Below are 26,991 nucleotides of genomic sequence, written 5' to 3' on the forward strand. Positions count from 1 at the left end.
TGATTATGAATTTCGTTAAGGTTTAATTTATTGTATTTGTTTCATTGTATCAAGTGTACGAGCAATATAAGCGTATATTAGTTCACAATTAGGGTGAGTTGTGACAAAAATTTGTGGTCCTAATATTGCTCTGGACCATATTACAATTATTTGGATATATAAAAAAACTAGGCGCCCTTTTCGAAAGTATGAGGTTGGCACTATGTTCTTATCATCCGATTAATTCTATATTTGGGAGTGTGTTTTGTTGTTAAAGTTAAGTATTTGGGTTGACAAAAAGGAAGAGACACCCTTTTCCAAAAGTCTAGAGATTGGTTTGCTTCTCTATCTTTTTCAATAGCTTTTGTAATCCAAATCATTCATACTATAACTATGCATTAAATCAATGCTAGTCCAAGTGTAAGTAGAGTAGTAGATGGCCTAAATATATGCTTGGAATGAGCTTCCCCCAACATGTTAAATTTGTTCATGGCATCTTCTTAATACTCCTAAATAATTCTTCATTTTTCATAGTCTAAGACATTGTTTTTTAATTAATGTGTTCGTTTGAATAAGTTTATTTTGTTTATTGTGTAAAAGTATATTAGTTTTTTTTCTTTTGAGAAAGAAGACATCCATTATATAAAATTAAAGGACGGTCAAATAAAAGTATATTAGTTAGTATATAAGAAATAAACAAAATACGTGAATGGAAATAAGTTTTTGGTTTGATTATTATAAGAACCTAAATTTGAATTCCCCTGCACTTGTTGTAAGCAAAAGAAAATTTTATTTATGTACATATGAATGAGTAAATTTTATTCAACACCTTACAAAGATAGTTTAATCAGTTCAATGACTCATAAATACAAGCATTACAACAACATCAAAATAGCTACAAGCAGCTGCAGATCACTCGAATGATCATATTATGCACCCAAAGCATTGCTTTGAATCCACACATGATTAATAGCATAAACAACCTATGCCCGCTTACACAGGTCGTATTCAGTGATCAAAACTCTCACTTTGTAAGGAATCTGGGAGAGATGATTGGTAAATAACTCTACTCCCTCTGTTTTTTTAAAGTGATCATTCCCAGATGTTGGCTTACAGAGGTGGTCCTAAAACTTTTCCCTCTCAGCTTGAATTCATAATGATTCAAGCATTTGCTTAAGCACTCCATGAAAATAGCAGCAACTTAAGTATTAATGGGAGTCTCAAACTTCACCATACATATCTTTGGAGGGCCTAGCTTTATACCCATAAAAACCACTTATAAACACCTTGCCTTAAAGCTTGCCTGGTTCCTGAAACCCAATGTTCTCAACAGCTCCCACAGTTTTGAACAATCTCCTCGTGTTTATTTCCTCCATCACAGCCCTGCGCAACAACTCGCTACGTGCATCCACAAGTGAACGATTCCTAGTTAGCTTCTGTGGGACCTTTGAGCCATAGTTTCTCCCATAATCAAACTGCAACTCGCAGTACTGTTTGGAATGATTTGCACTCATCATATCTGTAGGACAGAATCTTGTACATGTGGGAGCCTTTGCATTGCAAATGGGTTCACCTACTCTTCTAGTACTCGAATCATAATCATCTTCATTGGCCGAGTAGTAACTCAAATTTGAGTATTTGAAGGAGTTCAAAGAGCTCTGAGAACTTGCATCGTCATTGATAAACAAATATTCTGCATTTCGATGCCATGTTATCAAATTTAGATAGCTATTAAGGCATCATTTGGTTAATAAACATTTCTAAAAGGAAAATGCTTCATTTATTGTAAAAACTTTACAAAACTAATGTAGTAATAAATGGGATTGACACCAAGGCAACAACAAACTAAAAAAATGATAAAGTAAGTCTCATGTACATATAGTACATTACACACGACAAAGACTACTGTCATCTTCTTATTGATAGTTAGAGTACAAGACTCCAAACATGTTTAAAGTCAAACATTTTCCCTAAAAAAAATGAAAAATACTAAAACAACTACAAACCTTTTCCCTTGCATCACTCAAAAAAAATTTAAATTTCTTTCTTGTTATGTTTTTAAAATTTTGAAAATTTAAGTAAACTTGTAATCACATTAGAATTAATCATAAATATTAAAAAAAGACTGGAGTAAACAATACCAAAAGACTAAAATGTATACCTTGAAGCCAATCATTGCCAGAGGCTACATTGTTCCCATGATTATGGGTCTTGTAGGAAGAGGTAAAAGCTGGGAGACATGCTTGAGAGGAAGAGCAAGAAGAGGATGAATAGAAAGGATGGTGGGTACTATCATTGTCTTCTTCTTCTTCTTCATAGCTAAAGCTGTGCTGATTGTGAGACTGGGATGTGCCCCCCCAATCCTTCCAAGTTGGGACCAAAGAAGATATCTCATCCTCTATCATCTCAGCTATCTCCAATGGTTCCCAATCGCTAATTTCCAATTCTTTGACCATCTCAATTGCTACGTCAATTGCAGTGTCGTGTACAACATCGAATGAAAAGTATATGTTCCTGGCATGACCTGTATTACATTGAAATGTTACAAGTTTGGATGGCAACTAATATTTTTTAAAATAAGAAAACCCTAAATTTGTCAAACGAGAGTGCCTATATTAGAATAATTAATAATAATAATTGAAACCTGATATATCATATTAACACAAATGTCAAGGAATAATGGAATTCGCCACATACTTACTCTTTTTTTTAGAGAAAGTTTCAACCTATAGCGTCTGTTCTTGATGATAACTCTTTATCATCAAACCAAGACACTAATTAGTTTTTGTTGTACGCGGGGATTGAACCCCAGATTTCTTATTCAACCATGAGAGACTTTATCCGTTAAGCTAGCTGGAACCCACTCACATACTTACTCTTGGAGTATCATGTCCATTATCAATTTGTATTTGGTTTGTTTATTTTGTTTAGTTTGTTTGCTTATGTATATTATTTTTAAAATCTCCTTCTTGTAGACACTTTTCCTCAAATAAGCAAATAAGCAGATAAATAAATCCAAAACAACACCATGGACTTTAAATTTAGAGAAATATTAGGAATACAAATTTCTTCATATATATATATATATATATATAGCAATTTATTAAAATGTTAAATTGTGAATGGAATAACATTACCTTTACATGGATTTATTGCTACAATTTCTTTTATTATGTATATCAATCAATACTGTTAGGTTATGTCAAAGGTTATAAAAAAAAAGTTGTGAAGAATTTTGTGTTATTAGATTTAGAGCCATGCACCCAAAAAAAATCATTAAAAATTTCACACATCTTCTCATGATTCACTTCACTTTGACCCACTATAATACAAAGATAAAAGAGAGGTGAAATTCTTGTGCCTCTAGATTATCATTAAAATTTAAGCAAATATAAGAGAGGTTATAGCTTTTAGCATACCGTCCTCCGCAGAAATTTGCACTTTGAGGAAAATGGAATCATCTTCAGGGTCCAAGGTCCCAGTGATAGTCATATCAGTGCGCCTAATTGGATCAGAAACAAAAGGTGCCAAACCCACCACTGTTCTTGATTTGGGACTTTCGGTACGTGTGATGGGCAACAATCCACCTTCTTCAGAAGCTAGAAATGGGTCCAACAAAAGCTCTCGGGCTGGCAATCTTTTTGACACAGTCTCTAAGCATTTTCCCACAAATCTCTGAGCCTCCATGTCTTCAATTCGGTAAAATGCATCGGGCAGCTTTCCCTATTAAGTCACCAAGCCAAAATGTGAAACTTAGCAAGATTATGCATTTGGGGCATTAAAGAATAACGTTATTAAATATTTATAACATTGAAAACTATTACATTTATGTTTTGAGCTCTCTTAATTTTAATGCAATAGTGCAGGAATTGAACAATTTCATGGTGCGAATTATATAAAATATATTTAAATATCATGTTATTTAAAATTTTAAATAGCATGATTAGTAGCTTAATTACCGAGGTAACTTTCTTGTATATTTGGGCTGGGTTGGAGCACTCGTTGTAGGGGTACTCAGAAGTAAGCATTTCTAACAAACACATGCCAAAGGAGTATATGTCAACAAGTTCATTGTATTCCTCTTCGTATAATTCTGGTGCCATGAACTCTGGTGTACCTGATAATTAAAATATAAAAAAACATAAATAAGACCAATAAACAAAGGAGATCAAATTCAATAATTCAAAGGGTAAAAATTAATCCACACACCTTGTTATACTCACTCTGTTATTCACACCAAGGTTATCGATTCCGTACCGTACCGGCCGGTACGACCAGAATATACCGTACCGGCCAGCAATCTGGTATGCTTGACCCCCCTGTTTCGTACCGGAAAAAATACTGACTGTACCGGCATTATACCGGCCGTACCAGCAAAATCCGGCTATACCAACCGGTAATTGGATACTGAACTGAAACATTAAATATACCTTTTTTTTTTTTTTTTTAGTTGATGTTAAAGTTTAAAACTACGAATTATTTGTTCTTAATTGAAGTAATGTTTTATGGTAAACATGAATTTTTGAGGTATTGTTTTATGGTAAATAGAGATTTTGTGTGTGTATGTGTGTGTGTATATATACATATATTAAATATATAAAATAGCGATAAACCCGAAACGGTACACTGGTATTGATCGGTATCCAAAATATATCGTACCGGTAGCCAAACCGGTACGGCTTCCGATACGGTATTGACATCCTTGATTCACACTCAAACTATGCATAAATCATAACTTAAAGTCACATTTTCTAAGTATTTTTTTTATTTTTTTAAGAAGATCACATTTTCTAAACAAGATGTGTGTAATAAACACCACTCTTAATCAAAAATCAAAATAATGAAAGAGAGTGTGTGTACCTATGACACTGTGGGCATGTTGGGAGCCACGAAGGATGGCTGCTAGGCCAAGATCACCAATTTTGACTTGTCCAAGATGGCCATTGATGAAGATATTATCGCATTTGAGGTCTCTATGAATCACAGGAGGATCATGGCCATGCAAATAAGCAAGCCCACGTAGGATTTGGCGGCTCCAGTTCTTAACTGCTCGAATATCTACTCGCCGATACTTCAGCCTATACCTGTTTTTACATCCCAAAATGAAAAGAACTAAATTTTGTTTCAACTTTTTATTACAATTTTTTGGGTAGCAAGTGGTGTAGGTACAACTCGTCACTTACAATGGCACAAATCCACCCATCATTGACATTATTTTTATTATACACTAAACAAAAAAATATTAAGATACTACTTTTGATAATTATAGGTGTGACTAGATTTATTGTAGTTTAAGATGACTTATGAGGTTAAAGTGATAACTAGTAATTAATAATACTATTTTTTGTAATGCCCCATATCATTGGTTTGAATCTAACCTCCCCCTAACAAAGTAACATTGACATATGAAAAGATTATATATCTACGGTAAGCTTATTTTTTAACATGTATCATACTTAACTAATCTTAACCGTTCATCTATTATTATAAAATATATATTACATAAGGCATATCTTTTTTTTTTAAGTCTAAGATTAAGTACATCCGGTACATATTAAGAAAAAAAAATTATTTATATTTGCTTATTTAATTTAAGTGGGTAGCTAGTGAATAAAGTAACGTTGACATATGAAAAGTTTATATATCTACAGTACACTTATTTTTTAATATGTATCATTCTTAACTAATCTTAACCGTTCATCTATTATTATAAAATATATATATATATATATATATTACATAAGGCATATCTTTTTTTTTTTTAAGTCTAAGATTAAGTACATCCGGTACATATTAAGAAGAAAAAAATTATTTATATTTGCTTATTTAATTTAAGTGGGTAGCTAGTGATAAACCTTAAATTCAAAATATAGCTAAAACAAAAATAGAGGAAAATAGAATAAGGTCATGTGATTACTTACTCTCTGAGTGTACCGGAAGTGAACATTTCGGTGATGAAGTTGAAAGTTCTACGATTGATATCAACCCAAGAGGTGTAGAATCGCATGATGGAGTCATGGTCAAGGTTCTTGAGAAGGTGAACCTCTGAGTAAAGTCGCTGCAATATTTCTGGTGTTTGAAACACTTCCTTAAGCTCAACACGGTTCCAAGCAACCTCTATTCCAAGAACCTCATCAAATCCTTTATACACTGTTTTCACTGCTCCTTTCCCAAGAATTTCCCTGAACTGCAAAGCAAACATTAAAGGTCGATTCACTATTATTTGGAAATTTGTATATAAGACGAGTGTAAAAGAACTTTTCCAAAATATAAACAAAAATATTAAAACTACTACCAATTTTACAATTAAATGTTTATATAAAATCACAATGAATGCAAATGGTACTATATTTACAATAAAATAAATAAAATTTTAATTATTTTTTTATTTTATGTTTAAATCTTGATACATAGGTTTATAAAATTTATATAATAAAATTTATAATACTCCTAATATTATTGTATTAAAAATAAAAATTGACTACTTATGGTGGTTGTATAAACTAAAGTACCAAAGTTTGGGAAGAAGGGGTTAGGTCTCGATTTGCAGTATATGTTGATGCTTAATAAGGTTATGATTTATGAGTTCTATTGAATCTGGCATTGAATTGTGTAGTGAAATTTTTGCTCTACAATTCATAAAAGTAATGGAAATTAAAGTGAAACTAGAAAACTATTTCGGCATAGTATTTAACATGTATAGATAATTATCCTATCAATAAATCAAAATGAGTGAATAAGGTAATTAATTAACTGGATTAGAGATTAGAGAATTTTAATCTAGAATCAACAAATCAGTACATATATAAATGTTTAAAAAAAAACTTTTTTTTTCTCATAATGATTGCATTGGGGAAGTCTTATATATTGTAACAAAGAAAGTCTTGATAGGTGTATTATCTTTATCTCCACACACAAAGATATTTTTATGTTTTCTCTTTTTAATTTCTTTTTGTTTGGAAACGAAGGCAAGAAGCCGAAGGCACTTGCTATGAGCCTATGAGTGACTCTTCAGCCCATGGGCTGGTGTTGAAAAGGCCGGGTGTGTGTTGAGACCTTTTTTATTTTTATTTTTTGGGCCAAATGTGTTTTGTGACTATTGTGTCAACCAAAATGGTCTAGCCATATAAAAAATAGTAATTAAGTGAAATGCTCCACGGCATAAATATTTAAATATAAATTAACAATCTTATCAAGCTTGACCCAACTAATTTGAGGTAAGCTTAACTCACACCAAGCATTTAGTAGGTATGAATTTTCTTTTAGGACATTTTTTTAAGGGGGGCTATGCGATTTTCTTATTTTAGAACTCATCAAAGCTACAAACAGTTGACCCCCTTTATTTGGATTTTGGAACAAGAAGTGGTTTCTAAGTTCCAACCCCAATCATAATGTGTAATCCTTGAACTCATTACTAAACTCATCTATCATAGTCAAAAGTAATTTCTCAAGCAAAAACCACATGCTCTAAATCACAAAGGTCAAGAAGAAGTGGCTTTTGAAAGTTATCTAGAACAAGGACTGCACCAATTTCCACATGCTCGAAAATTTCTTGAAAAAAAGTATAAATTCCTCCTGCATGTATATAATACTGTCCTTGCAATTTTTATCACTTATGGGTTATGGCCCAAGTTTATTGTAAACCTCAATACTCTATAAGCCAATACTTGTAAGTCAAGTAACTATAACCAAATCCTACTAAGATTATAAGGTGAATATGAATTCTTTTGCTCTCTTTTATCACTAAACATGATGAAAAGCCAGACTATATTCTATAATCAGCTCGTTTATACAAGATTATGCGGAAAATTTGAACTTTTTCTAAGTATGTACATAGAAAGAAACTCAGAATTAAATACTTACTCGTCCATATCGACCAGATGGATCAGTTTCAACGTATCCAAGCTGATCCTCAGCTCCATCAACACACCCTCCTACCCTTGCCTTGTACATGACTGAGAAATCAACGCTAGCTATATAGATTACTGTTTATTTTCCTATATAATACTTGCTTGATAGTATTAAATATGTAATAATAATTTTAGACAACAAAGATGGAAGTGAATATATGCTAGAAGATCCGAGGCTTCCCCTCATGATTTTCATTAGAGAACACACCAAACAATAACCAGAAAAGCCTTGAGTAATCAACGCTAAGCATAATCCAAGCCATTTCCACAACCCCACGTGAGAACTCGTATTCCTTAGGAACCATTTGTCTCAAAGAGAAAAGACTTAGAGAAGTGAGGGACAGATATATATCCTAGATTTTTCTTTTTTCAAAAAAAGACAAGAATATTAGAACTAGTTAGGAAACTGTTAAAGACTATTTGGGTGGTGTGGTTGAGAGCAAAAATTGAGAAGAAGTTTGTGGAGGAAATTAATAGGAAAAAAAAAAAAAAAGCTTTTATTTTTATTTTATAAACTGAAATGATCATATGTGGGACTTTGGCTTGAAAATGGGATTCTAAATTTGAAGTATCTGTGGCCATGCTTTGGTAGTACCATTTGTGGATGTGGGAGCAAATCACAAAAATTAGATTTCAAATAGAGAAAGAGATTGAGGAAATCTAAGAGGAAAAGTTTGGAAGAGATATTGAGAGAGAGAGACTGAGATGTTTTGAGAAGATTTTGGTGCAAAGACAAAGAAGGTAGAAACAAGAGGTGGTGCTAATGGTAATATTATATAAGGACATTGATCATCACAAAAATAATAATAATGACCTTCTATATGGGTCCCCAGATAACGTGGCTAACGGAATTCACACCGTCTAAACTCCAAACAAAGAATAAATATACTACTATGCCTATAAATAAATAAATAATGACAACTGTAAACTTGATTATAACCTAAGAGTACAATTTTCACTAAAAAAATTAACATAAATACATATTTTTAAAATCTAACTACTGAATTATAAGTTATATATGTTCTTAACACATATGTCAAATTTCATATCAATCAGATATAATTTATTATTCAATCTATAGTCATGTTTTTATGCATAATTTTAGACTATAAAAATTTAAATTTTAAAACTTTTATTGATAATATAGATATTAATATTTGATTTTTTAAAATAAAAATAAAAATAATAATATACTGTGAAAAACAATTAACGCCGTTTGTTATTTAATATCAAAGTCATATAGTATTATTATATATATATGTGTATGTATAGGGAAAGGGGACGAGGTCTGAGACTGTAGTAGTTGATCAGCTCTGCCTGGTGATGAAATCAGCAATGCCTCAAAAGCCAGGTCTTAAATTCGAAGCATAGTTAATTCATCCATTGGGATCACAATTCGGATATACATTCACCCATTTATTTTTGGTGGATCTCGTATAAACAAAAACTTTTATCCTCTTTCTTTATATTGGGAGTAATATTTTGATATTTTCATAAATACACTATCAGCAAAACGCATCCAAACGACACACTAAGTATCCATTTGAGTATAGCTGAAACAACCCAACGTCTGTATTTTGGTGTTTCCTTTTTTTTTTTGAGAACATGTACTGGCTTTTTTTTGCTTTTCCAGTGAGTCATGTGCACTGTTTACAGGACCCACGAACCTCTTTTTTCATCAAAATTTTAACTAAAATGGGTCACACGATACTATTTACACATTAAAAAATTATTTTGCTACAGTGTTTTTTGTTTTTTAGCAAAATAAGCAGTATCCAAATACACCATAAATTATAGGTGTAGTATTATATGCATTTGCATATTTTAAAGACTATAACGTAAAAGATAAAATTTAACTACAAAATCGGTTGTAACTTAAAATAAATATTATTACATATTTTGAAAATCTAACCATTAAATTATATGTTCTTTACACTCTTAATACACATGTCAAATTTTGTGTCAATCGGATATTATTGACTTTTTTTTTTTTTTTAGAAACTGATATTATTGACTATATGATCTATAAGGTTATATTTTATGCATAATTATAAACTACAAAACTTGCAATTTAAATAATTTATTGATAATACAGCTATTAATCTTTAATTTTATAAAAATTTGGCAAGTATGGAGGATATAGAAAAAAGATATAATCTAATTGTGGATTTGTCAAAATTCACCTCAAAAAAAATTAAAATAATTGAGTAAGGTTGTTTTGTAGCTAAACTTTGTTTTTTTTTTTTTTCTTCCCCAAATGATGTTCTCACTTGACTCAAATTTAAAAAAAGAAAAAAAATTTGCAACTCATTATAATATGGGTTTTTCTTTGGCTTGTTCCTGCGATTTCTTGGACCATGTAACCGACTCGATTCTATGCTAGACAAAAATTTTGAAAGACTATAATTGATCAAATATGCTAAAGCAGTTTTGGATAAGTTACATACCCAAACACAATTGACAAAGTTGCAAAGGTTAGGTGCGGAGAAGAAATTTTGATTTGGGGAGCAGATTATAATATTGACATATCAGTAAAGAGATTTTCAAAATACATATGTACACACATAAGTATAGTAACAAAATATTTTTTAAAGAAAACTTATTATCTTTATCATCTTTTCACAATTATTTTATTTTATTTTATTTCTCTAATCCTTTCAAGTACTATCATTCTTAAAATTAAATCTTTTAAAAAAGAGTTTCCCCAAGAGAAAATTATTTTTATTAAAAACCTATTACTTGATTTCAACAACTAAAACTAACCACATAAAAGTGGAAAAAACTAAAAAAAAAATAAATAAACATGATTCTAGCAATACTCTTTTTAAAAATTTGACTTCTATTAAAAACTTTTTCTTTATTTTTTTCTCAAGGGTGTCATTTGGACAACAATTTATTTGATGAGATCATTGGATTTGCTGATCAATTCTTTTTTAGGGGGCTCCATCAACTCTTATTTTTTGGGGAATCAACTCTTAATTTTGTGGTTCAATATTTTAAAAAGTTATAATACGTATACACACATGTACACATTAAGAAAAATTTTAAAAATTTTCCCTGGGCCAAGCCAAGTATAGCTCCACCTCTAGGACCAGCTATCCTTATTGAGTCATTGTTTCAAATATAGGTAATATGGTGATGAAATAAGAGATTTAAGATTCAATTTTCGTCTACACCAAAACCAATTGGTCTAGTTTGATGATAATGAGCTATCATCAAGAGCGAATCTTATAGGTTGTGAAACTCTCTAATATATATATATATATATATATATACGAATTACATATTCAATTCAATGACACAGTATAGTTAATCCAATGTATTGAATACAAGAAGTATTTCATCCGAAATTAATTAACCAAAAGGCACAATTTCAATATTAAATTCCAATAAAGACAAAAAATAATAATAATAATTCAAGATTGATACATTTTAGAAATATATAGTTAAATGATTTAAATTTATTATATCTCAATAAAATAAAATTTTTGATAATCGATAATTTAACATTTAATCACATATTTTTAACACTCCTTCTCATGTGTGGACTCAAACTCTCCTACTCTAATATCATATTAAATTACCAATTATTTTAAAAGTTTTTAAATGATTTTAAGTCATTACAAACCATTTATCACAACAACAAGATTCTAGGAGAGTTCTTCATAATAATCCTCATTTAATCAAACTTAAAATACAATCGACTCAAAAAAACAGGTATCCACAAATTACTCTAGGAAGTACAATTTCCTTGCCCTTGATAGAAACACCAAATATCTCATTTCAGTATCAAATATTGGTGGCCGGCACCACATTGATCTCAAGTTTAGCTTTTTGTTTTTCATCTTTGCAATAATCCATTTTCGAGTGTAATGCACATTGCACAATCTAATTGTTTCATCAAAAGAAATAGTGGAGGCCCTTCTCTCTTTTTTTTTTTTTTTCTTTTTTTTTTTTAGCTCACTCCTCTTTTTTTAAGCACAGTAAATTAAGTTGAAAAGACCACAACCATTCATTTTCAAGATTTCTCTTTAATAAATATTATATGCATAAAGCTATACGAAAATGTCCCACCACTTATTGTATCTTTATCCTTTCCCAACATACGTGACACCCTAATTTGTTTTCAGCAATCACAAATATGCAAACATCATTATCTTTTCCTCAAAAAAAAAAAAAAAAAAAAAAAAAAAAAAAAAAAAAAAAAAAAAAACACCATTATCTTTGTCACTTTGTAAGATTATAGATGAAGGGTTGACCATGCGTGTCAATGATCCAGAGTAATAGCTTCTCTAAAACTCTAAAATAATGGCAAATAAAAAGGGTTATGTGAGGTCATAGGCCTTCTTATGATTAATTATTCCTTAAGGAAAATATTTTTTTTCTTATTAAATGAGAATAATTTCAAGTTTCAACTTTATAGTTTTTTTTTTGTTTGAAAAGTAAACTAAGAAATGGAAAGAGTAGGTAAGAGTGTAGGACTTATAAAGCATGGTCTCAAATGCAGGTTGGAATATTTTTAATTTTAAAATAATTTATCGGCAATTACAATCCATAATAACCAGAAGATGCCCCACCCTCTGCTGATTTGGTTAAAATGCTTTCTTCATATGTAAATGGCCGGTCTGATTTGAGGCTTGTAGCCATGACATTGGCCTCTGTGGCCAACTTGTAATGTTCTCTGTTTGTACTGTTTTTGTTAATATTAATATCAAGCCTTTTAACCCAAAAAAAAAAATATATATATATATATATTATATTTAGACTGTGAAGTCCTACCACAATGTAAAGGATTAAACAAGCCCAATTATAGACTTGCTATCAATAAGAAAATCATGTTATTGGAGATTAATATAAAATTGGGAAAAAAATCCTATTTGCTATACATCACAATCAAAGGAAGTATCAAGTGTCTGGGTCCACCCAAGTGGGATCCAGCAAGTACTTGATGAATCATTGATGATAAATAATGCTTGCTTCTGTTCTGAGATGGCTTTTCGGAATCTCAAATTTCATCTAAATGGCTGGCTCTGTTTGCTCAAATCTGAAAATAGTATATATCCATTAATTATATCTTAAGTTCTAAATACCAGTCATGGTGTACTGCACTCAATAAATAAAATAAAAACTATCCAAAAAGTAGTAATTATTCATCTTAATAGAAAGATATTGACAATAATATGAGAGAGAGAGAGAGAAAAAGAGGGGAACATTTTAAAAGTGAAAGGAGATTTGAAATTTTTAAATATTTTATCTGAAGTAAAAAAATTTAAATATGAAGGTTTCCTTTAGGATTAGGATAGTGGGTTTTATTGACCAATTTTGCTTTAAAATGAATTGAATAAAAATACAATTGTGTTTTGAAAAATACCATGGTTAGAAAAAAAAAATAGAAAATGAAATTACATTCTTTCCCCTAAACTATTATTCATGTAACATTTGTTCTCCTAAATTATGAGGGTATATACTTAACCCCTAAACTATTACTCATATAACACTTTGCAAATCATCCTAGGAACATAGGTAATAAAAAAAAAATTACATTATTTTACTGAATAAGAGAATTTCAAAGGAACATGTATTTTGAAACTCTTCATATATAAAGTATAATTCGACAAATTTCTTTATAAATAATTAGTATCCGAGATGTGGCTTGATATTGTGTGGCCAAAACTTTTTATTTATTTATTTTTATTTTTTATTTTTTAGAAGAGTGGCCAAAACTTGATTTTTCAACGCGTAATTAGATGTATTAAAATCAGTTACAATAATTATTTATTTTTTGTTTTCTTTCCCTCATTCATCATTATAAAAAAAAAAAAAAAAAAAATTTAGAGATTAGTTTAATGTTAGACTCGCAACTGGTGTCATTACTTTTTTTTTTTTTTTTTTTAGAGAAATTAGTATCCGAAGTGTGGCTTGATATTGTGCGGCCAAAACTTTTTCTTTATTTTTTTAATTTTTGAGAAGAATGTGGCCAAATGATTTTTGAACGCGTAATTAGATGTATTAAAATCAGTTACAATAATTATTTATTTTTTGTTTGCTTTCCCTCATTCATCACTATAAGAAAATATTTAGAGGTTAGTTTAATGTAAAACTCGCAACTGATGTCATTGATTTTTTTTTTTTTTTTAAAGAGAACTGAAATAATTTATAAAGTCATTCAGCAAAAACAGAAATAATTTTAAACTAGTTTGGTGAACAATAATAGAAAGAGGAGGCTGCCAAGAAACTTCCCAGTTCATAGATTTGTAGTTCGTACTACATGTTAAAAAATAAACAAATAGATTCGCCTTAAAAAGTGGACCCACGGCTTGTTTTGTTTACACACTACACGTCATCACATTTAACACAAAAAAATTTAACAATATTTTTGACATCTGCTGGACAGGGTTAGTATTTTTATTTGGCTCATCACTATAGCCACTATTTTTTTTTTTTTTGGGTAAAACATGATTAAACATTAACTTAGGAATTCACAAGTCTATTACAACGCAAATTAGCCTTGTCAAAAGCTAATATATCCTCCACCACTATTTTACCAATCACTAACGAATCCAAAACATCAGCATATGTCAAATTTTTTGATTTTACCTATTACTAACGAATCCAAAACATCAGCATATGTCAAATTTTTTGTGTCTAAAAACTATCTTTGCAAAATGGTAGCTCACATAAAACCAAGACTCGACTGGGGTCCACTTGCGCTGTATTCAATCCTTACCCTAAAACCAAATATTCTTAGTAGTGTACAACTGTGGGCCTCTAGCGAGGAATTTAGGGTCTCCATCACATTTCTTCCAGCCTGTGATCACACTCTTACTGTCACCATATCACCTAATAGTTTTAGATTTAAATCAACCCCTAACAGTTGAGTCCATTATTTTGATGCACAAACTAAGCATAATAATCTTATCCCTCAACAAGCCGACCATACAATGATGCTATAAACATGTAACACTTACGTAACATTGTATTGTTCAATGCAGCCATGTGTTTGAATTTAACTAGAAAACTGTACAATACCTAAGGAACTGTACCTAGGTTTTGTCCGGCGCCGTAAATATGAAACTAGGAGTTCAGTAGAATATCTCGATAGCACTTGATAAAGTAAGACATTGTACTGCCAAGAAAATGGAGCCACGAACAAGATAGGCTGTAACACCTTTCCAATAGTAACATAGCCAAAGAGTTACATCATAAACATCTGCAGAAATTATTATCTTCCTATAGAACTTACATCAGACATCAACAACATTCTATTCATGCTATTTTACCTACAAGGGGTCGCAAGAAAAACAAAACCTGGGGCAAAACCATATCTCAAACATCCTATATACGAACATCTCAGTAAACACAGCTATTAAGATTAAAGGGGAAATTTTAGTAGAATGTACAAAATGCCTTTGAACCACAAACAGAAAAAAAATGGTCTCATATCTCAAGCTTCCAAATGGTTACGAAGGTGCTGTATAGGAGGAAAGCTCAAACTTAGGCTGCTTTGTTAGAATTTACTGTTCTATTCATTCAAACTTTAACCATATAGATATATCATCCATTCCCACTGAAGTCAGACAGATAAAGGTGGGAATTCTTCTTCATCTTTCAAACGGAATGATTGTGCAATCCTACATGTCCAAAACAAAGAAACTTAAAAAATAGACCCATGTATGTCAGCTAGTACCGGATTAAAATTTGACATGAATGGTGAATGGTGATATTCCCCTACCTATCTTGATTCACACCCAACACTGGTTTTGGGCTTTGTATCCCTGGTGACAGAAGGCTTACACTTAAGTTTTGAGCAGGTGCTGAGCCAGAGTTTTGTTGCCGGCTCCTTTCGGGCAAAGATCCCTCAACTGGCAGATGCCCAATTGACCCAAATTCAACCACTCCCTCAGACGGATGCATTGAACCATTGGCATTCGAGTACAACTTCCTTCCAGGAGAACCAGAGGTGTGATCTGACGACCCAGACTTTCCGCCACCATAAACAGGAAATTGTGCTTGTGCCGGCTCACGACTGCTTCTCTCAGACCAAGATGACTCAGGTATTGATGTGGTTCGGCCGTTGTTACGAGGAGACCTTACTGGTGCTTGATTTCTTCCCCTGGGTGTCAAGGGCCTGTCCCGGTAATGGTTCTGCAAAAATTTATGCATAAAAGCACTCTAAGATAATGAGACCGTCCACCTGAACAACTTAATGAAAAACAGAAGCTGGATAGAGACACCAAGATCAACAATGCCGTGGCCCCACAAAAATTTCAAGGATTCCACAATATTCAAATACCAAAAAGAAAAAAAATCCAGAGACTTAGAGTGAGTATACCGTGTTGGGAAAATATGTCCCTGTTCCTCTTGGTTTTGGCATCTCTTCCATACCAAATGCCACACCACCAGGTAATATTGTTGGGTTATTGAGGTAGAATGGTGCCCTGGGTACAACACCATTGGTGTTCATCTGGGAATACACATTCCTGTTCAGCTGCACAGACTGTCGTATTACATCCCATGGCTTCTTGCCATGGTGCTGTGGAAACAACAGAGGCACAGGAGTAACAGCTGTACTCAAGGCATGATAGAACCACCTACCATAATTCAAACTATTAATGTGACTATCCTGGTCCCCACTGAGATCTGACAAAGGGTTCAAACCTTCAGGATTTCCAGAACTGCCATTTAACACCCAATAATTAGAATAATTAGGATAAAGATCTTCTAAGGACCAAGTAACCGGACTCGAACGTGGAGAGTGGTGCTTCAATCCAACAGGTGACAGACTGTCATTATCACTAACCAACTGGTTCTCATACTGGTCCAAGTGCACAATCAAGGCCTTCTCCTCAGAAGGTGCCTGCAGAAGCCTAGGCAAATCTTTCTTCTCAGTACAACCAGACTCTTCTGGCTGTTTTCGATCTGGATTTCCATCCCCATCCCCATTTCCCATTACTCTTTGAGAGAAATAGAGAGGAGGTGCATGATGTGCTTTACCCAAAGAGGATGTACTATCCTTACAACTTGAAGGAAGGGATTTAATTGCATCATTTGAAATTGTTAGATCTTGAATTCTGGAGGTAGCAAGGTCTTTCGCATCCCCAACAAGACGATGTTCTGAAACAGTAATCCCATTTACAGAACCATCAGCTTCTGACAACATGGTTGAGCCTGATGCATCAACAGAGCTTCTTTTTGGTTCATTCACAGCATGAGCAGAGCTCGTACCAGTCCCTGATGTGTTAACATTATTGACTCCAGCATGTGTTAGTCCCTCATTACCCAACCGACCTTCGGCAGTCATGCTATTTAAATAGGCAAATTCTGATTCATGAATTGTATGATCTTCTTGTGACTCTGTACCTGAAAATGAAGATGAAGTGCCAAACACATTGTGTCCAGGCATTGGGACAGGATCTTGAACATCAGGCCTCTGCCCACTCCCATGCCTGTCCAATGTGTTTGAGAAAAACCTACAGATTTCATCCTCTATGTTTGCTTCCTGCTGGGAGAGGATATGCCCAAGCTTTCGAGCACCATATGTGAAAGCACTCCTAATACGGTAAAAGTTTCCTACAGAAGTCAATCCAGATTTATCATCAATGAACAAAAGTAACTGCAACCTCATTCAGTGCAACATTATTTGGAGTCTTCTAAATGCAAGTTTTTTCATGAATTTTTTTTAAAAAATTTAACTCAAATTTTTTCATGAAAATTCCAAGAAAAACTTCCCACATTTTGAAAATTCAACAATTTTGAACTCACAAATGATTACATGAATAAATCAATACCACCTACAGCCCAAAATAAACACACACACTGAATCTATAATTTTATTAGCATGTAAAATGCTAATGTTTCCTTTGTCCCATGATATTGCCAAAATATATCTGTTTTCTACAAAAATTTCCCCCAGAATGAAGTAACTTTAACTTTGTTGGATAGCTTATCTACCTTACAGTTACAAGAAGCAAAATTTCCAGAAGGAATTGACCTAATCTTTTTCGTTAGTAAAACAATAAAAAAGATCAGATATTTCAGTCCCATTGAATGACATAGAAGAAGAGGCCATAGGCCTCCCACCTGACTAAAGGAAAAGGAATTCTACCTTTGCTCACACTGCGACCAAGGTTGTTATTTTCTTTTAGTGGATCAACTATGTTAAAACGCTTTGGGGGAAATGTCAGATATTTCAGTCCCATTGAATGACATAGAAGAAGAGGCCATAGGCCTCCCACCTGACTAAAGGAAAAAGAATTCTACCTTTGCTCACACTGCGACCAAGGTTGTTATTTTCTTTTAGTGGATCAACTATGTTAAAATGCTTTGGGGGAAATGTCCTTGAATTTGTATCATACCCCCTTGCAGGAACTGATAACATTTCCAAACATCCCTTAAGAAAATCATTACTGAGCAACAGTTCAGTGCCATCATTTTCAGGTGTCTCAGCTGCAAAAAGGACCAAATAATGACTAAGAGCCATCTAAACCAATAAGTGTGCCACACATGCAAAACAATGTTGCTTACCCACAAGTTCTGGCAACGACGATAAGCGGACTGGACCAGTCAGGCTGATGCAGTAGTTGTCCCAGTCAAATTTACTGAAGTAGTCCAAAAATTTATATAAAACCTAAAGAGACAAGATGGTTAAGTTTATATAATACATTTGAGTAGCATACAAGTGCTAATTGCAGAAAGCACTCACCGCCAGAGGACCATTTAAGGATGCATGGAAAAGATGGAAGATATATAGAACCAAAGTCTCCAAAGCATACGTAGAAATCAAGCCATGATGAGCTCCAAGAATACGGCTCTCATAGTAGCACCAAGCCTTAATCAGTATGATACTACGTTTAAATAGATGATCTTTGCCAATCAGACGATCAACCTGTACATAGCAGCATCAAGGACATCAAATTCCAAAAGCAGAGCCTACTACAACAAGCTCAAGATGACCAAAAGAAAACATAGAAGATGTCCAAATTTGATTAGTGTGGATATTATTTTTCTTACATGATTTGTAAACTATCTTGCAGATGTTATTAAGTCACATCTAAATAAATATGGAATCTGTGAACTATAGAAAAAAATGAGGGTTTCGTCTACAGAACTACCAGTAAAAATGAAAACTGAAGAAAAAAACCCAGAGAAGAACATTAACAGCAGAAAACATAAAAATATCCAAACTCCACTTTGCTTTTGAAAATAAATGGATAAACATAGAAATATTAACATTCACTTTATTTCTTCACCTGAAAAGAGATTCATGATCTTAAAGTGCTAAATTCTTAAGCCTTTTCAGCAATATAACAGAAATTTCAATCCAACAAAATCTATCTTCCAATAAATTTATTCATGTATACAAAACTAAATATTCCAAAGCATTCAATTAAATGCAAGAAATCAACCTTCATTTACTAGAGGAATTTTACAGTGAAGGCTACCTTCTCAAGAAAGCATAGAGTACAGAGCCCTCCTAACTGGTTGAAGGAAATATCAACAACAATGTTCTGTACAAGACATTTTACAAGCTTAACCTGCCACCAGAAAACCCAATGGTCAAATTGCAAAAAATTATAACCAGCAGAAGGGCAATCTAAGATGTAGCTTACTAGAAGGAAAACAATGAGTCATCTAAAAGTCATACTGCAACGCTTCATATCTTATAAAAAGAGCAGATTATAGATTCACAAGGATAAACAAGCATGCATACTACATAAACCAATCAGTGGAGCACTATGCAACATGCAGTGATAGGCTATATCAGAGTCCTATTCACTTGTGCTGACACATGGCAAGCTATCCAAGCAAAGAAGCCTGAAGTGAGCTGGCAGAGGCTGGTCTGGTTCAGCAGTCCTATACCTAGGCATCTTTCATTGGCTGGCTTGCAATTAGAAACAGACTTTCCACAAGGGATAGGATGATAAAAACGGGTATGTGGGTGATTGATTATGCCTTTTCAGCAGTAATGAAATTAAAAGTAGGGATCACTTATATTTTGAATGGCCTTTCTCCAATTGGGTATGGAAAATGATATTGCACAAATGTTTATTTCATAGAGACGGAATGTGCTGGGATGATGGCTGAAATGCACTATTACCTTTTTCAAAGAGAGGAGAAGGCTGCTTCGTGCAGACTAACTTGGAATGCAAGAATCTATGCTCTTTGGATTGATAGAAATGCTCAGGTTCATGGAGAAATGAAAAAGGATTGGCCAAGGATTATTTTTTGATAAGTGGATTAGCCAAGGATATTATGAGTGATGTCAGATTTAGAGTAGCAACAATGAAGAATGTCCCCAACACTTTAAGAATGGAGTCCTTTCCTCTACTTGGAACATCCCTTGTTCCATATTTAAGGGGCATGATTTGACCTGGGTTAGCTGCTGTCTTGTTGAATTCATCTGCTGTACTTATTGTTTGGAATTGTTAGTTCAGGTGAATTGTTACTAGTGTATTCAAAGTTGAGTTTTGTTTGTGTAAAGTGTGGTTTGGTAGCTGCAACAATGATGGCATGAATTTCTCATTTTTTAAAAGAAGTTCTTTTTCAACCTATTCACCCACCACCCCCCCAGTCCATTCTTTCAAAAAAAGAAGATAGGCTTTATTAGCGGCATCCAAGTGACAATAATAGTATAGGTCAACAAGGACAAGTCTAAATCCTGCATGCAAGTTGAGGCTTTAAATGTGAAAAGGAATTCCAATAGGAAATGGGTAATGAAATAAATGAACACAAATGCGTAACATTCAATAACTTCTACAGACTAGATAACCTAAAGGGTTGTAAGTTGCAACACAGTAGATTTTATCAAATTACTAATCAAATCATAAATTCACCTCCATGTCAAGTTTCTAACAACCAACCCACAGCTAATTGCCACTCCACTTGAGGAATAGCCGAGCCTTGCACACCACTAGGTGAGGACTAATATGTCTATAAACAAGGTCTCCTTAGCTATAGTATTCTCATGTAATCTTCCCCCCATTCATATCAATTCAGCCCAACTCTATTAAATATTTGACCCTTATATTTTCATGATGCCTTTCTGTGAGCCTCAATTCAATATTTTAACAGTACTGCCATCATGTCAAGAATTTGCATGAGACCATGCATTCAGGCCAGTGCTATAGTGTATGAAGTGGTAAAACAAAAGAATATATACCAACCAGCAAATGCAGAGTAGACTAAAGATGCACTTCTAAGTGGCAAAACAAAAGAATGTATACCAACCAGCAAATGCAGAGTAGACTAAGGATGCACTTCTATATATGTGTGGGAGCATATAACTATTGTGGTGGTAATCATAACATATAAGAAAACTCTACCTTACTGCCCAAGTCACCAATAGTATTTTTTTTTTTTTTTTTTTTTTGGAATGGGGAATGTGGGGGAGGGGAGAGGGAATTGCAGTGGGAATGGACGTTACCTTTCCATACCCGAGAATAACAAAGGTTGAAGCTAATAAAATTCTAGTGTCTGACTCTCCAACCTTACCCGCATTATCAGACAAACCATAACAGGTAGACTTGAAATTTCCAATCCAACCTTGAAACACACAGACGCTGACCCAAGAAAATGAATCACACAGATAACATCTACTGAGGACAGAAATTCCTATAAAGGGTAATGGTTATCAACCCTTGCCAAATATAGTTTATAGATCCTTTAGTGTAAAAATACTAGACACGGGCTTTCTAAAATTGATCACTCATCAATACTATTTTCTGGATATGAGGGAGAGAAGGGAAGAAAAAAAAGGGGGGGGGGGGTGTGGAGGGACACCTTGGAAGAAACATTGTAGTCTTCTATTCAATTACCAAAAGCAAAATGTCTATACTAATTATGCAAATGATGACAGAGTCTATACACAAATGTAAAACAACAGGGTGATCAAAAAACCTTCAAAATCAAACCAGCAAGTCCTGTATTTGAAGCAAAAATAATTCTCAAATTAGTTCAACTAAATCAAATATATTTTACTAAATATATGGACTAACAAAGATCTTTAGTAAATATAGGGATTATAGGCTAGAAACCTCTGCCCGAATCATTTGGACATCCTTTACTACAAACTCAGCAGCCCTGTTCTGATCTTCTCTTTCAAGGACAGAACAAACATTACTAGCCAAAGCCTCCTCACCATTTAGAAGACCAAAGGCAGTCAAATCAATATCGCCATCAGGCAGATAAGTCTTCAATGGTACAGACCCAAATGGAAATACCTGAAAGAAAAATGAGTTAGAAGAAAGTAATCTACATCTTAGCTATATTTACATGAAGTTTAGTATTTATAATATCAAAAGGAAAACTATGAAGAATCATTAATTTTAAAAATTATTCAAATTAAAAAAGAAGAGGACGAAGAAGACGAAGAAGAAGAAAGAAAATAGAGAAATCCATATGCAAAATGTTGCTTAATTAAATAAATGATCATGTAGAGCTTATATTCCACTCATTTAAGTGCAAAATTGGTTCCCTAGCCCAAAACCCACATCTAGTACAAAATAACCATTAACATAAGCAATCAAACTCATCCAAAAATTTCATCCAACTCCCAACAAAATGGAAAAATTATCTCATATGATAATAACACCTTGAAACACTCACGACCACACATTACACAAAACGTGCATTTGATTTAGCTTTTTTTGGGGGATTTATGTAGTAATGGAGCTTATTTGCTTATAAGAAGCTTTTTAAAGCCTCACTTTTTCTAGGTAAAATTGAACTTCTATTCACTTTTAGTAAATCAGCAAATAAGTCAATCCAAATGCACACCACATGATGGTTGATTTGTGGAAGCATCATACAATGTGACTTTAGTATGGAATAATTACTACACTAAAGTAAAGAACTTCTCATCAATCCGTCCCTATCTTCTTTAAATGAATTAATACACATAAAACAAACATTCGTACATCTCTTCTTGACATTTTGAACCGAATTAGACCTTTCTTCAAGAAATGGTATAACATAACTTTATAATTAAATAATATAGATAATTATTTCATCAAAAAGATATGAGTACTTTTACTTCATTTGAAATATTTAAATCATTCTACCACTATAAAAGTTCTGTTACTTTTTTTTAATCTTGATATCCAAAAGTCATGCACCTAAGGATAGTTTATGCGTTTATTTAAAAAAAAAAAAATGGATAGTTCATGCAAAACAGCATGAAAAGTTCCTTAGGTGTTGTCTCAGAAGCATGAACACTCCAAAACCCCGGTGTAATCGTGTCAAACACGCTAGGGACACTCCTGCATGTGAGTCCTCAATGCATTGTAAGGAAAAAATATTTTTTTATTATTTTTAAATATGTTTGAAACTTGAAATAAACATAAATTATGCCTATAATTAAATTTTTTTTTTTATCTATTAAAAAAATAATGATTTATATTAATTAATGGTTGAATTCCTATCATAACCGTCATAATTTTTCAAGAATTGTTGTGTCGCCATGTCCTGTATCGTATCATATAAGTGTCCGTGCTTCTTAGGGTGTTCTTCCTTAGTTCTCCCAACTAAACTCAACAATACACTTCCTTGTGTTTAGTTACAGCTTCCAAGGCGGCCACACGGTTGAATTAATTGAAAAGACGACCTAGCATCTATAATGCCTAGGGAACTGTACCTAAAGTTTTACGCACATTTTATTCCATAATTGTGTTCTTTCTTGGCTAAAATCAAATCAATTTCTTAGTGACCTATTTCAAGTTTGAACAATTGCAAAACTAACTAACACTAATGATTTCAATTTTCACAGTAATAAGCTCAAATTCAACACAATTGCACAAAACACATAGATACATAGACACGTACCTCGCAACCAAGCAAAGTTCTAAGAAGCCTTTGAACGTAATCAGTAACCGCTCTCCTCCTATTCTCAGAGACAACAGTGGGCTGAACCTGAGCTATGATCCCCTGTGTCGCCTCCTCAGCTCGCTGCAAAGACTCCGCGGCAATTCCCGCCGTTTGGTTCGAAGACGAAGACGAGGACGACGAAGACGACAGCCGTTCTTCCAATACGGCAGCGTTCGGTGGCTCCGGCGACAAAGCCCGAAGATCGCCCATGGAAATTAACCACAACAGATTTTTTTTTTTTTCACGGTAAAGAAAAAAAAAAATTTACCTTCGGAATTCACCGACGGTAAGAATCGACAGTACAACAACCATGACACCGCGTTGAATTCACGGAGAATCTACGCCGTTGATCTGAAATGAGATTTGATCTTGCAGCGCGATCGGACGGTTAGGTTGAATTGAACTCTTAAGGGTTTGCGATATGAGAGAGAGAGATCGGGTGGTTTGTTGAAGAAGTTAGAGAGAGAGAGTGAGAAATTTGTTGTGTGATTATAAATGTGTTTGTTTTAGCTTTTTTTTGCGGAGAGAGGAGAGAAGAGGAAGAGAGAGCTTAAGAATACGCAAAATCTGTTTGTTTTCTTTTGTGTTGTGTGTTTTTGTGTCCCTTTCTATCTTTGCTTTCTTTTCTATTCGTTCCCACCTGTGCCTTCTTCTTCTTCTTCTGTTATCTTCTTCTGTTTATTTTTTTACCATTCCGTTTCGCAAATTTTTAGGCCCGTTAGGTAACCCTACTATACACAATTTTCACATTTCAAATATAATTACATATATTTTAACATACTTTATCACACACACATATATTAAAAACACCCAAAATACCTCAGTCAAACTTAATTACCAAACGGGCCTTACTCTTTACACCACTCTTTGCCTTTCTGAACTTTTTTTTTTTTTTTTAAACAATGCCATTGCCTGTTCCTTTCAAGGGCACATGTCCCAACTGCCTTTCAAGTTTTTAACCTCTCTTTTTTTTTCTTTTTTCTTTTTTTTTTCCTTTTCTGTTTTTTGGTTATGTTTATTTTGTTTTTTCTAATGCAAGAAACCAAAACAAAACATTTGAAATGATACCAATGTACAAAAATATATGATGGTTTTCTTAATTTGACATGAACAAGAACAAGAATAAGTTGTTTCAAATTATCGAAAACAATAATACTAAAAAAAGTAAAAGTAGGGAAAGTTTCAAACAAAACAGTCTTCAGGTCGGGATATCTTCGAAGTCTCTAAAGCGCACGCACACAACTATTTGCTTACTTGAATCTTCCTTATTTATCGAGGAAAACATAATGACAATGGAGATGAAACTTTTTTATTTTTATTTTAATAAATTATGCGTATTTTGAGTTTGTTTAGAGAAAATAAGGGAAGTCTCAAAACAAAACAGAGTCTTCAAAACAAATTCTGTCTAATGCTACCAAGGCGTGCACACAACTATTTGTTTGCCTAAATCTTCCTTATTAAGAAAAACATATTGATAATGGAGATGAAGCTTTCAATTTCGGAAAGTTGTATGGGTTTTGAGATAATTTGAAAAGAATTTGGGAAGTTTGAAAAAATAGAGTCTTCAAACCGTGTTCCCTCCAAAACCGACAAGACGTGCGCACACAACTATTTGTTTACGGTTTACCTAAATCATCATTATTTATTAAGAAAAACGTATTAATAATAGAGATGAAGCTTTTAGTTTTAGAAATTATATGTATTTCTAAATAATAATAAAAAATCTATCTTGTATAAAAAAAAATTATATGTATTTTGAGACAGTTTAAAAATAATATATTGAGATCGTGAGAATAATTTTATTCATATTAATAACATTTATTATTAAATCCCATGTTAATTATCCATGTTTATGTTTTCTTGATACACATATCTAAATTTGATACACATTATCGTTATTTTAATGAACTCCATTTATATCTTTATTTAATTTAAATGATTAAAGGTTATTCATGTCTTTGTATTTATAACTAGGCTACACGACAAAATTAATCATCTAATAATTTTAATATTGTAAACACGTGTCATTGGTAAATATGCAATCTCAAAATATTTTAAAAAGGTTAAACCATTTTTCATTTTGAATTAATTGACATCCAATGTCCTAACCTCTTTTTTAACTAATTTAGAAATATTACTAAATAAACACCTCACTCCACCTCCTGTGTTCGATCTAAAGCGCCCCCCTCCCCCCCCCCCCCCCCCCCTCTTTTTTTCTTCAAATTGATAGATAAAACTTACATAATTAACGGCAAACAATATTGTGCCCTTCTTAGTCCTTTGCTAGTCGTACTCATATATCACTTCCCAAATTTGGTTGGATACAAAATTAAGAACATCATTATTTGCTAATATCCCAAAGCCATAGTGGGTTCCAGTTAGCTCAACTGGTAGAGTCTCTAATAGTTAAATAAGAAATCTGAGGTTCAATCCCCGCCTACACCAAAAACTGATTGATGTCTTAGTATGATGATAAAGAGCTATCATCAGGATTAGATGCCATAAGTTAAAACTCGATTTGATTAAAGATAGTTGTAAGGGCAGTTTTTGGGGCTCAGGCCCAACAGGTGGGTGGTTCTGGCCCAAAAGTCCCTCAACAATGAATTTGTAGAGAGTAGGTTACAGAACTAGGTCTTTGACAGCGGAAACGTAGTTATGAACAAGCCATGCAACCCGTTGGACGTAGAGATATTCCTCCAAGCTTTTGGAATAACAGTCCGTGGGGCTGTATATTCTGCTTTTTATCGCTAACTCCTTTCTCTTTTTTCTATCTTTTTCTTCTTCTTGCTTGCGATCTCTTGGCCATGGGGATCTCCTTCTCTTATATAGCATCCTTCCTAAGATCACGACCCTACACTTGTTAATCATCTGGGCCTCTACTTGAGTGCCTGTCCCATAGGACATCATCCCTCTTTTCTGTGAGTTGCACTGGCCAAGATCATTCTGTGCGCCTGTCCTTTCCACATTAATGCGGCTGGAAAAGTAGCTTTTTGGCATTTAATGCGGCAATCGTGGTTGCCCCCCTCCCTGAACGTCATGCACTGTTCCTTCGTATTGGATGACTTTTCGCCATGTATAGGGTGTGAATTAGACACACACTTGGCGAGTCCGAGGAGGTACTCCTCCTCGGACGCCCCTAAGCAGGCCCGACCCAACATGGTTGGGCCGGGATATCCTATGCCCATGCCTTTTCTTCTTGTCGTGGTTGGGCTTAGTACATGTACTATGGCCCAACGTCGAC

At 33.3% G+C, this 26,991-nt stretch overlaps 2 protein-coding genes across 4 annotated transcripts; both read right to left on the reverse strand.

Annotated features, from left to right (window-relative positions):
- Positions 1–746: 746 nt before the first annotated feature.
- Positions 747–8,630, reverse strand: LOC126692533 (probable serine/threonine-protein kinase WNK5). The gene is made up of 7 exons (XM_050388157.1): positions 7,843–8,630; positions 5,901–6,166; positions 4,840–5,063; positions 3,939–4,096; positions 3,399–3,702; positions 2,141–2,503; positions 747–1,672 (listed from the first exon to the last, which is right to left on the reverse strand). Exons 1-7 carry the CDS (start codon positions 7,930–7,932, stop codon positions 1,272–1,274), a joined length of 1,806 nt encoding a protein of 601 aa, XP_050244114.1. The 5' UTR covers positions 7,933–8,630; the 3' UTR covers positions 747–1,271.
- Positions 8,631–15,027: 6,397 nt separating this feature from the next.
- Positions 15,028–24,371, reverse strand: LOC126692534 (uncharacterized). Of its 3 annotated transcripts, XM_050388159.1 has the most exons (10): positions 23,709–24,371; positions 21,923–22,108; positions 19,331–19,423; positions 18,592–18,774; positions 18,414–18,516; positions 18,150–18,335; positions 17,250–17,459; positions 16,222–17,120; positions 15,622–16,034; positions 15,028–15,520 (listed from the first exon to the last, which is right to left on the reverse strand). In XM_050388159.1, the coding sequence occupies exons 1-10, from the start codon at positions 23,958–23,960 to the stop codon at positions 15,463–15,465; spliced, it is 2,583 nt and encodes an 860-aa protein (XP_050244116.1). In that variant the 5' UTR covers positions 23,961–24,371; the 3' UTR covers positions 15,028–15,462. The 3 variants fall into 3 exon arrangements, with proteins under 3 accessions (XP_050244116.1, XP_050244115.1, XP_050244118.1); XM_050388158.1 differs by having other exon boundaries at positions 16,222–17,459; positions 23,709–24,370; XM_050388161.1 differs by lacking the exons at positions 21,923–22,108; positions 23,709–24,371 and having other exon boundaries at positions 16,222–17,459; positions 19,295–19,423.
- Between the last annotated feature and the right edge of the window lie 2,620 nt (positions 24,372–26,991).

Source organism: Quercus robur, chromosome 7 (genome assembly GCF_932294415.1).
Source record: "Quercus robur chromosome 7, dhQueRobu3.1, whole genome shotgun sequence".
Lineage (NCBI taxonomy): Eukaryota > Viridiplantae > Streptophyta > Magnoliopsida > Fagales > Fagaceae > Quercus > Quercus robur.

Bases quoted from the DNA above. Each gene is read 5' to 3' on its own strand.
- LOC126692533 (XM_050388157.1), bottom strand. From the start codon at position 7,932: ATGTACAAGGCAAGGGTAGGAGGGTGTGTTGATGGAGCTGAGGATCAG. The intron at 3,703-3,938 runs GTAATTAAGCTA...GTGACTTAATAG, and splicing joins TATACAAGAAAGTTACCTCG to GGAAAGCTGCCCGATGCATT. The intron at 1,673-2,140 runs GTATACATTTTA...ATCGAAATGCAG, and splicing joins TGGCAATGATTGGCTTCAAG to AATATTTGTTTATCAATGAC.
- LOC126692534 (XM_050388158.1), bottom strand. From the start codon at position 23,960: ATGGGCGATCTTCGGGCTTTGTCGCCGGAGCCACCGAACGCTGCCGTA. The intron at 17,460-18,149 runs GTAGAATTCTTT...TGACTTCTGTAG, and splicing joins TGGTCGCAGTGTGAGCAAAG to GAAACTTTTACCGTATTAGG. The intron at 15,521-15,621 runs GTAGGGGAATAT...TTGGACATGTAG, and splicing joins TTGGGTGTGAATCAAGATAG to GATTGCACAATCATTCCGTT.